The sequence below is a fragment of the Buteo buteo genome, chromosome 11, assembly GCF_964188355.1.
Source record: "Buteo buteo chromosome 11, bButBut1.hap1.1, whole genome shotgun sequence".
In the NCBI taxonomy this organism is placed as follows: domain Eukaryota; kingdom Metazoa; phylum Chordata; class Aves; order Accipitriformes; family Accipitridae; genus Buteo; species Buteo buteo.
The window spans coordinates 34094744-34108024 of NC_134181.1; the positions used below are offsets into that span (position 1 = coordinate 34094744).

At 36.2% G+C, this 13281-nt stretch overlaps 1 protein-coding gene across 4 annotated transcripts in view; it reads left to right on the forward strand.

The window, feature by feature from the left end:
- Positions 1–446: 446 nt before the first annotated feature.
- The window catches only part of ADGRD1 (adhesion G protein-coupled receptor D1), a 157800-nt gene continuing 144965 nt past the window's right edge, over positions 447–13281 (forward strand). The window contains exons 1-5 of one of the 4 annotated variants that reach the window (XM_075041457.1): positions 447–1064; positions 1161–1197; positions 4420–4503; positions 7772–7867; positions 10638–10760. In XM_075041457.1, coding sequence (XP_074897558.1) covers positions 996–1064; positions 1161–1197; positions 4420–4503; positions 7772–7867; positions 10638–10760 — 409 coding nt within the window. In that variant the 5' untranslated portion in view covers positions 447–995. Of the gene's footprint in view, positions 1065–1160; positions 1198–4419; positions 4557–7771; positions 7868–9249; positions 9319–10637; positions 10761–13281 lie in introns of those variants that run through there. The other 3 variants (XM_075041458.1, XM_075041459.1, XM_075041460.1) reach the window with 3 other exon arrangements.

The window sequence follows — 13281 nt, forward strand, 5'->3', positions numbered from 1 at the left end:
TCTGTTGTGCAACTTTGAGAAAATGAGTGAAATGACTAATGCCTCAGTTTCCCCTTCTTGATAGAGACGTAGTAAAATTAATCCCTCAGAGTGCCATGTGATTTAAAGCAATATTTTTTAAAGGTCACAGTTCTGTAGACAGACATACAGTCGATTATTTTAATAAATAGATCTTAGGTTTCCTTCACAAATTTCTGTCCAAAACCTGTTTTATTTTTCTTAAGCATTTGACTTATAAACACTTGTTCTGGCTTTGATTCTTCTTTAAGTATGCAGATTGCAAAGAGCAGTAATTTCTTTTTGCTGAAGCACATTGACTTGTTTCCACTTGTTCCTAGCTGGCTGGTGTTAGGACCCAGAAAAGAGACAGCAGCAACGTGATATAAATAGAGTACCAGAATGGGACAAAGTTTGAGAAGAAAGCATGACATCACTCAGACTTGCTCTCCACCCAAAAAGATCTGGGATGGAGGTGCAAACGTGAGCTGGACAAGCGAGGAGTTAGCAACTCTTTTCAGCTCAGTTTCTGAGGAAATAGTGAGAGTTATATGCCCTATGCGCTATAAGGAAGTACATTTTCTTGCTAGCAGAACTAAAACTGGCTTCAGATCTCTGACAATGTGAAAGTAATTGAAAGGAAAAGACAACCATAGGAAGAAGGTTGAAAACAAGATCTTTTCTTTTTGGCACAGATTGTAACAGAAATACTTGACTTCTTTCCATGGAGCAGTACAACTTTCGGATCTGATGCACATTTCTTTTAATTTTCCTCCAATCATGGTAATTTATTTATAGTTAAATGAAGAGATCAAAGTGTGAAGCAAGCAAATACTACTTAAAGGGTCTGGAAGGATATTTTGCCACCACTGAAGGAACAGACTTCTTGAATCTGCATGGAAAATGTCCCTTTTAATACAAAAAGTATCAAAGGAAAACTTATGATTCAAATCTTACAGGAATTTGATTTCAGTTGTACTTTTAACCTTAAATAGACCATGGAGACTTTATTATCTCTGCTCTGTTGTCATTATTCTTTGCTGATTTTATTTCAGTACAAATATCAGGTAATGTTCTTAATATGGTCACTATTGCGATATATTTGGATTCCTCTTAGCAAGTTTTGCCTCACTATATCTCATTATTTAATGTTTTATGTGCAGGTGTATGGAAACTTTTCCCAGCTACCCAAACACCCAGGTAAGGAATGTTCTATTTACATTTTATGACAATGTGCTTAAATATTCATTTGCTTTTCTGGTTTGTATTTTTCATTTTTTTTTAGTAGCTCCAAAGAAACTGTGATCCTATGTTTGAATGTCAGCTTTGTATTAAAAATGTAATAGTGTAAAGTATCGTGCTGTCCCAGTCATTTTAAATTCCGTAACCTACCTGCTAAATATTCTGCATAGAAATGTATTTGGAGAAAAATGGCTTGTATTTGATATGTAGAAAAATCCTATATACACTGTTTGTGTATTATTACTTTTTTTGAGCATGAGTTTCTGAATCACACCTCTATGCAGACTATTTTCTTTTTTTTTCTTCAATGTCTTGCTGTTCAGCATTTTCAATTCAATGATTTACAGTTAGATATGCAAGCTTGTATACTTTGCAGTACTTTGGCATGGCTTCAAGGCATCTACCCTCCTCCCAGCCTTCATGCTTAAGTTTAAATCGGTTATAGAGCATATTAAGGATCTCTCATCTGTTTTCAATGTAGAAAAAACTTACTCAAAGCTTATTTGGGGTCTCTGTGTGTAACTGCAGAATTCTTGTGTTTATATAAATAGTTTAACCTCAAGCCTCATGGTGGTGTACAAGTACAATTTTACTGCTTTACCAATTCATGTATTGCATTGTGCTTTTAAGTTTTAACCATATGTAGTTATTTTCAAATAAAACACAGAACAATGCGGAAAAGCCATATTGTCTGCTATTGCAATAGCTTCAGCCCGATTAGTTTCTTTTGTTCTACCTTCACTCAAAACCAAAGAAATACAGCCTCATTTCCTATAGATGAGGATCACTAGCTTCTAGCTGATGGAACAATAATGGGGGAAAAAGCCTCCTGCTATAAGGGGGCAAGTTATCCAACGTTTATTTTGTAGTACAGTGTGTGTGTGTAAGCATAACTGCGAGCAATGCTTTCTGGATTTGAACTAGGCTGTAAACAAGTCCTGTGATTTTGTTCTAAACATAGTGTGGTTACCTGTTGAAAGGAAATTGCAAATATAAGTTGAATTCAGAGCAACAGGTATTTGTTTTCAGAGGTCTTCTCAGGGCTGATTGACTGGAAGTGGGGTAACAGCATGGCTTTATATAGTTCAGAACTGGGAGCTGGGAAAGCCACTGACATGCAGCGCAGCTCTCAGCAAGGCACTTTGCTGTATATCTATTTCCCTTCCCTTCCCCCCCCCCCCCCCCCCCCCTATTTTTTTCCAGCTTTTAAATGTAAGCTCCTTAGAATATGGCTTCTCCTTATGAGTTTGATGCCAACCATGGTAATGACTTTGTCATGATGCTGCTACTACTACTACTAAAAGATTTGTGTCATGTTGTGATGCAGTTTTTTGGCATCAAATAATTTTCTCCTGGGATTTTTCTTTTCTATTTTTCTCAATTTTTTTCCTACCACCTCCCTTAATTTTAATCCATACCTTTCCCCTGATACAAAAGGGAGATGTTAATGGGAGCAAGAGATATTTGTGTATAAGTACACTGTGAAACAGCAGGCATAATCTGTGCTCTGGAACTGGTAGTTTGATGAAAGTTGGATGGAGGTATATTGGCACAGGTAGCCTATGTGGATGCTTTTAATAACATAGAAATTTATAACTTTCATTTCTTTTGCAGCAGCCAGGATATGTTCTTTGAAGATAGAACTAAGCACGTACCCAGATTTAGTTTATGTAAATGCAAAACACCTTGCTCCTATATCCCATTTCCTCAATGTGCCTTGCCATGCTCAGCTTGGTTGGGTTGCTTGGAATTTTCAGATGGGTTTTGTACATGCTTATTCTGTGTCATTATTCTCTTGTGTGGTTGGTAGCTTTCTGCTTTTGTTAGCAGTTGTGCCTTTGTGTCTTCCAAATATTCAAAAGAAACACATAGCCATAGAATCTCATCCATTTCTCTAAAGACATCCTCATCTTATCTATTTATGCTCATGCTAGCTCTCTGCGGGAAAACCTCTATGACAACTACAAACATTTCTAGTTAGGTGGGCCAATAACAGATCCTGGTCAATTATGAATCATTTCGTAGCTATCTTTGGTATAGTTGAGCTTGGAAGCAAGTCTAAGTAGTTCGTGTATCTTCACAAGATGCAGAGCTTCTTTTAGTTCCGTGCTCTCAGGTCTACAATTCCTTGTTGTGATGTTTAGCAATTTTCTCAGGTCTGTACTCTTAAAAACCTTAGGGTCCTCTCCATCACAGCTCTGAAACTCTACCACGAGGATGGAGGACATCAAACTGATCTCCACTGTTGGGGCTAGGCAGTTGAAAGATGGAAATAAAATTTTTGCATCTTCATATCCATAATAAAGAAATCCTGTTTGTATCCAGGATGTTAAAATGATAGAATAATTATCATATATGCAAGCTGCTTTGATCTCAAGAGTGAAGAAAGGTGTGGGATAAACTGTAAATGTCGAAGGACACTGCTTGTGATTTGTTTCAGCTTGCACACTAGGTGTGAGGAGCTTTTGTATGTTATATGACAGCTGAAGTGGTTTTTAACAAACTTATCTCTATCAGCTTTGCACCTCAGGTTCTTGAAAGATTCCTTGGGAATGAAAAATTATTATAGGGCAAAGAACTACAGATATGGTGTAATATAAATACTTGCTCTCTCTGTCTGATGTGTTAGGCACTTGTTTTCCACTGGGTTTTGGAGAGAGGATAAGATTCCTGGGAGCTCTCTAGCATTTTCTACTCCCTTGAACTGCAGAGCGTTGAGTTACCTATGGAGGAGGCAGGAGCAGAAGTAGTATGCTATAGAGGCTAAACATTCCCCCGTGCATTCCCTTCTCGGTGCTTTGTACTATCCACAGTGTGTTTAAAATCCTGGTAAAATCTTGAAATTACTCTTGAATGACTCCTGAACTGTTACTTCAACGAATGCCGCCTGATACACTAGCAGAGATTTAGTCGGAGATTGTTATGCATTTTAAGTGCAATTAAAATAAAAATCAGCTGAGTTTTAAAAACAAGTTTTCGGCAGTGGTCAATCAGATATATGGCTTTAATCTACTCTACCATTTTGATTTATGATCTTGCTTATGTGCCATACTTGATTTACATAAAATACCTTGTTTTGCTTAACCTATTGACCTCCTTTATTGTTCTCTTTTGTGGAGACTTGTTACACTCCTTGTTGGTCCTTACTTTAATAACCTTTTAATCTGTGTTTCTTGAAAGGGTTCAAAGTTCTTGCATCAGCTTCCCATTACTGGCCACTGGAAGATGTGGATGGAATTCATGAGTTTCGGGATACGAATGGAGGTAGACAAAGGATTCGTTGACAATGGCAATAACATAAGTATTTGTGGCAGTCTGTAAGTAGAAAGGGAGCAGGAGAAATGAAAGGGGTTAGCTTTTCTACTACAGCAGTTGAGATTTTTTTTTCAGATAATGTTTTTGCAGTGCTCCCATTTCCAAATGATATTGTATTTGTGAACTGATTTTTATAGAGTATTCTCAGACACTTTATGGGCTGTCTATGCATTGTTAAGGTTATAAAGAGAAAAGGTTTATGATCCAAAGAGTCATTGAAATCACATTGTTATTAGTTGGTTTGGTACATGCATAACATGCACTAATACACTCAGTGACACAGATCTTTGGCTATGCCAGCAGTGAAGATGCCTGCTTCTTTTTGCTTTTAGGAAGGAGTTAAATGCCCAAATTGTTCATGCAATTCTGAAAATTGCAAGTAGTATCTACAGAAAAAGAAGTGTAAGCTCTTATCTGAATACTTCTTACTCATTTTTATCTGCTTTTGGGTGTTTCCTTAAAAGCAATATTGCAGCATTAGTTCAAATTCTTTTTCCAATAGGGCAAAATCAAAAGAGTTTTGGTAAGGCAAAACTCCCACTGGTTTGAAAGAGTCAGTTGTCAGGACTGAAGGATCCCAGAGGGAATGATATTAAAAGGCAGTCTGGTTGGATTCAGCAGTTTGCTGGTTCTGATGTTTCACATTAGGACCAAAAAGGGGGGTGGGGCTTCCTGGGGATGTGCAGGTGATGTAATTAATGGAGCTTCGACCGAACCCCTGTATCCTATTGCAGCATTATGGGCTTGCAGGGCCATTCCTTTCAGATGAAATTTTCAGCTATGCTCTGCCTCCTTCTGAGGCTCAGAGGTCCCTTAGTAATTTTCACACGAACTGTTTTTTCTCTTCTGACGTTTTAGCCAATTCCAAGTTAGGCTGATGTATATTCCCCAGTATTTCTCACACTATGGCTGACCACCTTGGCAGTTGAGCTAAACTGGTTTGTACTAGTGCAAGGAATAGCTGCTGTGTTACTACTGGTGAGTGTAATATCTTCACCCAGAAAGATCACTGCAGAAGATTAAATCAGGATTTACACCTTTACAACCTTATATGAAAAATGTTACAAAAGTGCACAGTTATTGCTATTTATTGCACAAAAATGGCAATATCAATCTCTGTTCCTAAGTGGGAAAAAGATCCATGAATATCTAAAACCTTTTATTCCAGAGGTGTTCAAGCATTTTAAGCTTAAACTTTGACACATCTTTCCACAAAGTTTCTTAAAGGAATGAAATTGGCTGACCAGAAATAAATCTGGGCAATATTCTGCTCCCATTAGAGGCTGATGGCAGTATTCCTATTGACTTCAATAGAATCATAATTTGGCTTACAAAAAGTTACCATATGAGTTCTCTAACAGTGTGTTAAAGTAATTTTCCAACACTGGACTTCACATGTTTTCAAGAAGAGTAAAGCACTCCATATCTAGCACTGTTTTGGCACTCATTACAATGAAGTTGTGCTTGAAAGCAATATATAAAATATAGCTCTTGGAAAAATGACAATTGATGTTAGATTGTTTTTCAAATTATGTTAAATTTCACATTATTTCAGCAAAATTCAGAAATCTTTTCAGTAGTATCTTGGAAGAGATAAAGCAGAACATATAAAGTTCCTGATCCTACAAACCTTCACTTAGAGGAATGGGTCTGGCTCACATGAGCAATCTCCTTTGACTCCTATTATGACATTGTGTTAAATAACTTCATAAATGAGCCAGCTGCATGACTTTGCTGAAAAAAGTTTGGAGGACTTTGTCTCTCTATTATTTGCAGAGGATGCCAGTAGCCAAAAGTCTTTTTCTCTGCAGTGCAATTCTGACAACATTGAATTCTTTCCTTAATGTTCTAGTGAATAGTTCAAATTCTTCTCAGCTGCTTATGTTGTGTCTTATAATACACAGATATTATTTCAACTGCCTCCAGCAGAGGTTTTATGTATCTATCTGATATTTGACTTTGATATACAAGTAAAGTTTTCTTTATTGTTGTAATCTAATACAAGTGACAATTTGCTTGTTTTTGATACCATCCTGATTACACAACTCTTCTGTTTATTGCTAGTCTTTCTTGTTTTCCCACTCATCATATCACGCAATTATTTTCATTCCATGTACTCCTCTTAAATCCTTGAAGCATCATAATCTGTCCGTCATGTTAATCCATTTTATTTGTTGAAGTCATTGTGTGTGAAGCCAGATTTATATCTCTCAATGCGTTTGTGTTGTGAGAGTGTCAGCAAATTAATTTTTTGGTTATCTCAGCAGTAGAAGCAATTGAAGGGAAACAATCAACTTAAAATATAGCAAATAAAAAGAGATGTGGCCGTGTTCAGGTTTTTCATCTGACCCCCTTCCATACATTTTTCTCTTGAGGTTTTTGTGTACATTCTGTTTTTTAAGAGCATTTGCTTTTCCCTTCTGGAGCTCAGTTGATCTAAATCCCAAATTACTGTCTCTCTACTTTCATGGGCTTTCCATCAAGCTCTAGTTGCCTATCCAGGGTAAAAAATTACAGTGTGCAGCATACTGTTACATTATCAAAATAAGAAAAAAAAAAAGAATAAAATTTTATTTGCAGATATAAAAAAGTTGGGTTTTTTTTCTTATATTTATACGGACTTTCCTGTTTTTTAATTTGTGCCCATGGCCTCTTATCTGTTAACTGGATACAACTGAGGGGAGTGTGGCACCATCTTTATACCTCCCATTGGGTGTTTATACACATTGATAAGATCCCTGAGCCCTCTCTTCCGCAGGCTGAGCAGTTCCAGCATTCTCAGCCTTTCACTGGACTTGCTTCAGTATGTCCATGTCTCTCTTGCACTGGGGACCCCAGAACTTGACGTGGGACTTGACTTGCCCGTAGCTTTTGCACCACTATAATGATTTTTTTTTTTCTAATTGCAGTGTTCCTTACCAGCATGATTATATTTCAGAGCCCTTCATCTGCAGTTGTATTTTTTATAGGTTTTTTCTTCCCAGTTACTGTAAGAAAAAAAAAAAGTTTTAGTAATACTGTATTTACTTAACTTGTGTAGTTAATGAGTATAATATTCACATGCATACAAGTTCTTGGGAGAAGTGGTTGTATGATAATTTTAAAGGCCACTTGTGATTGGTGCAATGTTGAGAGATATGAACTGGTCAATTCATTACCGATTGTGTTTATTCATTGTTTTGCTTATTTGCTTATTTTCTTTTGTTGTTCCACCCAGCTCTAAGAATCCACAACTTCACTGTGCTTCCTTCCCATAACTCTACCTTTGTATATACCAATGACTCTGCCTACTCTAACTTCTCTGCAACTGTAGGTGAGGATTTACATATTTTTTGTTCTGCATTTGTCAAGCTTGGATAGTTCTTGTAATATTGGATTGAAAGTTAACACTGAGTTTTGGTTCAGGTGGTCAAGTGGTAACGGTCTGTTTGTGCTTACATTGGCATACATTATTGACAAAGCACTCCTGCAATGTTACCTGAATTACTATCAACTACTGGGAGAGGCAACCCCATGCCAAGCAGCCCGTGGGAGGATGGGCCCCAGTAGTCCTCTGAAACCTAAAGTATTTGTATTGAGCTTAAAAGAAACAGAGATGACATTTCAGAGGAACATATAAGAACAAGTAGGTTGATTTTTTTTCTTGTCTTTCAAGGTTAAAAGGAAAAGAAGCCATCTGTTTTTCACCATTTCATAGTAATTTTAAAAGGACACATTAAGAAAGACAAATGCAAGCAAATTTGCAAAGCCTGGAAGTAAGATCATGACATCTTTGATTAACAGGTTTTTGGCTTTTTTTTAGAAAACTAGTTACATCTACACCACCATAAGCTTAGTCATTTAATTTAAGTCACTAGGATTGATACTTGTGTAGGTGCAATTGAAATATGACCTCTTGTCCACTTTACAATTAGATATTAACTGACATCTAGTTGCTGGAAAATCTGACCTAAGGAGAAGGATGGAAATGGTAGAACTGTCATTTGGGCTGCCCAGATACTAGGAGGTTTATATTGGAATACTAAACCCAATATTTTTATACTCTTTAACAGTAAAAGTATGCTGGCAAATGTGAATTCTATTAATAATGAACTTCAAATGACCCTACTGCCTTTCAGTCCTTTCTTATCTGCTTTATAGACCATTTGCATAGTTCTCACATAATAAGATATGTTCAATATGAACATTAAAAAGAGTGACATCAATGGCAAAGGAAATGCTATGGAAACAGAAATGCCTTACCTTATGGAATTTATTCTGGCTAGATTAACTTAGAATTCAAGTGACGCAAGAAGAACTTAGAAACGTTTGCTTCACTCCATAATTCACACTCAAATTTTTAAAAGAAACTAAATTTTATCTGTCAATTAGAGACAGAACTTGAGGACTTCTTCCTCAAAGGGAGGGGAAGATACCTGAAAACTGTGATATTTGTGTTGAGACTTGGAATGAACTAAGAAAATATTTGGACGTACATTCTCTGAAGGCTATGCCATGCTGTTGCCGTTTCCTTGAGTGGCGTTATCCTACAGGTGGGACAGCAGTGTGACTGCTGTCCTCATGCCTGATGGTTGTCTACACTCTGAAAATGAGATACCTTTTTGCCTGTGTCCCCATTGCATAAAGGGATGCGCCATCCTGAAGCAGTGACAACAGTATTTGTCATTATCACTCTAGATAGACGGTCTGTCCCTAGCACTGACTGCGCATCTTTGGCATGACTTGCGCTCTGCCCTGCTGTGCAAAAGGCTTCTGTTAAGTCAGGTAGGTATACAGTAACAAATACAGAGAGAAGTCCCTTATGTCCCACCCTTCATGTGTTTTAGACCATTTGTGTGCCTTCCTCATTTCCCCTTATGATATCCTTAGATTTTCAAATATTAAGCAGCACCTAGCTGGCAATTTCTGCACCTCAGAGCAGGGAAAGACTGTATTCTCATTGCTGGTGTTTCCCTTGGAGGAACTCTTCTCCTAACACTTTTTCAGAAGAAATTCTGGTCTTAAAAAGAAGGGTCTTAAAACCAAGGTCCTGAATCTTCACAATCCTTGCAGAATTGCCATCACAAGCAATTGTATTAACATGAAATTTCCACCTGAACAATTACATTCTCTCTGCTCAGAAATAGATGATAGAATATTCTGTGTTCTGTGGAATGCAAGCTTTTTAACACAGTGGAATTTTTTGATTGTGATTTCCTATTGTCTTCATTGTTAAACTTAGTCCCTCTTTTTACCTTGGGACAAATGAGATGAACTTCCCATCATCATCATCTATCAGCTGGACTCTCAGACCTTAGTGAGGTTTCCTGTAGTAAACAAGTGTCACATTCTTTTAGTATTAAGGCAGCTGCTTTAGCTGGTAGGACATGAATCAACAGTGCTTTTCTTTAGGAGGGAACACAAGAAAATCACAATCAAATCTCAAGACAATTATTCATTACCCATGTTAGAACAAGAAATAGCTTTTCCAAATGACAATGATGCCATACCAAAGGATGTCTGAAAAGGATATGTACTTCTGCCTTTTGAATATAGCTTGTCAAGTATATTTCACTGATTTTTTTTTTTCTAAATGAAAAATGGCTTTTGATGACAAAATTTCCCTTTCTAAAAATGGAAAAAACCCTATTCTGTTACATTTTTGATTGGTTAAAGAATTTCTTCACTAACTCAGCCTAACAGTAAAACAGAAATACCTCTGTGATGTGTCTGGTATTCAGAACTCTGGAAAGCATAAGGTTTATTCAGATTACTTTGAAATAATAATTTTTGGGTGTATGGGTTCTGTCGAGCAGTCTTAGTTAATCAAGAATTTGCGTGACAGATATGAGTATAAATTTTACAAACTTGAAACTAAAGTTATCTATATGGTTCTTTAAAAAAACCCAAACAAACAACAAACCACCAACAAATCTTTGCCAAACTCAGAGAAACCAAAAAGAAAAACAACAAAAAAACCCAAACAAAAGCAAACCTATAGTTTTGACAAGATAAACATATGAGGTGTATGAGTCTATTAAAATCATGTTTCCGGAAAGTTTTGATTTATATAAATGTTAAACTATATTTTGTTTTTCCTTTAGATATCATAGAAGGAATGGTGAACAAAGGAATTTACGTCACTGAAAAGAAAGGAGTTACCTTTCTCTTTTTTGGAAGCTATCAAAATTCATGCATTAGTAATCCAGAAGTTTGTGGACCTGAAGGTTAGTAAATTCATTAATTACTATTTACCTTTCTTTTTCTGTCAAATTATGTAATTCAATAGTCATTGTTTCTTTCTTCATTGGAATGAACTCTCTAAAATTCTAGCTTGACACTTTATTGACTTTTAAAACAATTGAGTGTTGATTGCTGAAAATTTAGTCTTTTCTAACTGCATTTTAAATTAGAACTAATCACCAACTACTCAGATCAATGGTCTACAGTATAATTAATTCAAACTAAAGCAGAAATAAGCTTACAGTGCCCAAAATCTTGTCTGTGGCACCAAGATTAATTCCTACAGGAACTGCAGTTTGAATAACAAAGAAGTTGTCCTACAGGTTTCAAATTTAGGAGACAGTTTTTCAGTATGGCCTCTTGGCAGGAATGTTTTGGGGGTTTTTTTAGATTTATCTTTGGAGATAACAAAATTTTTAAGTCTCTGGTGTTTTGGAATCCATTTGTCCTTGTAGGTGCTTAAATCTCTTCATTCTGTTTCTGTTCCCTTTCTTCTTCTTGGGCTAGGGTCGCAAAATGACAGGTGGAATAGGGGGGCACAGGTTTGACGATGTGTTGATTATAGAAGATGATTAAAACTGTATATGACTGTCAGACCAAACATACAACTAGTCACTAGCATAAAACATTCATTGGAATTTTAAAATTCAGTAGAAGTGGAAGGATCAATTGAAAATGGTGGCTTTCTATACATAAACTCCAGCAGTCCCTAAGCTTAAGCAGTATTGTTAACATTGAAACTTCTTGCTTTTATTGATTTTGGCCATTTTTCAAATGGGTAACATTACTTGAAATAGGGGTGTGTTTTGATTTTTGGTTTTGGGTTTTTTTAGCTGCTAGAGTAAAAGCTGTATATGAACTTCTTAAGAAAGCAGGAGAAACTCAAGAGAGCAGATGGTACATGGTTATTACCTGAGAATATTAGAAAAAGTAATTCAGTATCCTACTGTAGGCATATTTTCTGATACATGTTGTATCTTTTCATGCTTTTTTTTATACCACTGCAAAATAAAAATCATCGGTAAGTCATATTATTTCTACATCTATAGTATAACATAATAATCAGAATAAATTATTTTTATAGTACCAGAGATCTCCCAGTATCTCACAAACCAGAACATTAAAAACATAAAACACTGAAATGTTTAGCAGGTAAAATGTGAAGAGAAGCAATCATATAAACAATAAATACTTAATCACTGTAGCAGGTATTTAAAAAAAAAAAAGTGCCAACACACCTTTATATAAAGACTGTCTTTGTTTTCCTCTGAATCAAATAAAACCTGTGGCAATGGTAAGATGTAATTTCATTCAAGCCTCCTATTGCTTAAGCATGCCTTGATGTTTGTTGGTTGAATTTGTGTGAAACTGGTGTTAAGTACACTTGAGCAGGGAATGCTTTCTGAAACAATCTTGGGATCTTTTCAGGTTAAGTATTACAAGGTATGAAACAAAAATCCTAGTATTTTTTTCTAGGCTAAATTTAATAACATTTTAGAACTGTTATTTTGACTTGAGAAAACATTCTTCTTGTATTTTGAATGTTGAAACACTTTTTCTCTGCCTTCCTTCTTTCTCAAGTAATTTTTAAATAGTGGTTTTCTGTAAGCTGTTTTGGGCTTATTAAAGTGGCATTTCGGTGAAAAGAAACATTTGTGAAAGATGCAAGAGAACGTTCCCTTAATCATTAGATTGAACAAACTAGGAGAAGTTGGATTTAGTCAACATATGTGAAGTTGAAATAAAAAAATAATAATTAAAAAAGCAGCCCTATGTACAACATAGCATTCCATAAAACTGTGTGTTTATTGTGTGCCTTACTTAAACTTTTATTTTTAGTTTTGGCATTTCATGAACCCAAGTGCATATAAGGAGGATTTAGATCCACAGTTTTCTTGTGGCTACAGGATGATCAGTAGCTACAGGGTAGTCCAATAAGATAGACAGTCAAAAAAGGGGGAGCCCAGCTCCACTGCAGACATGCTGTATAACTTGGTCTCTATCTGCATCATTTAAACTTCATCTCTCAGCCTGTAAAGAAGAAATAACAGCAATTCCATGCCTTTCAGAAGTGTGGTGAAATGTTGGAAAAAGACTGTGAGACACTTTGATGGAGGAATCGCATTAATAGCAGTAATAGATTAATATGGTCAGCCTTGGTCGCCCTTTTACTAGGGTGGTGAAGGATGGTGTGCAGTTGTGAGGGAAATGCATGGCTTTCTGGAAAGAGGGTTGGATCGGTGTTTCAACCCGTTACTGGTGTGGTAAAGAAGTTGAAATATGAACTCAGGCTTATCTGTTGATGAAGGTATTGCAACTTGCTTACAACAGACCTCAAATTCTTCAGTTGGGAGTTCACAGCATTTATAGCTTTAAACCCATAGTCATCAAGATCTAGCAGACTGAGATTGATGATGTTCATATACTGATTGATTTCTAGGAGATGAATGATAATTGATTAGCATTTCCATGGTGGCTGTTTTATCATGTATAAAGCATTTAGGA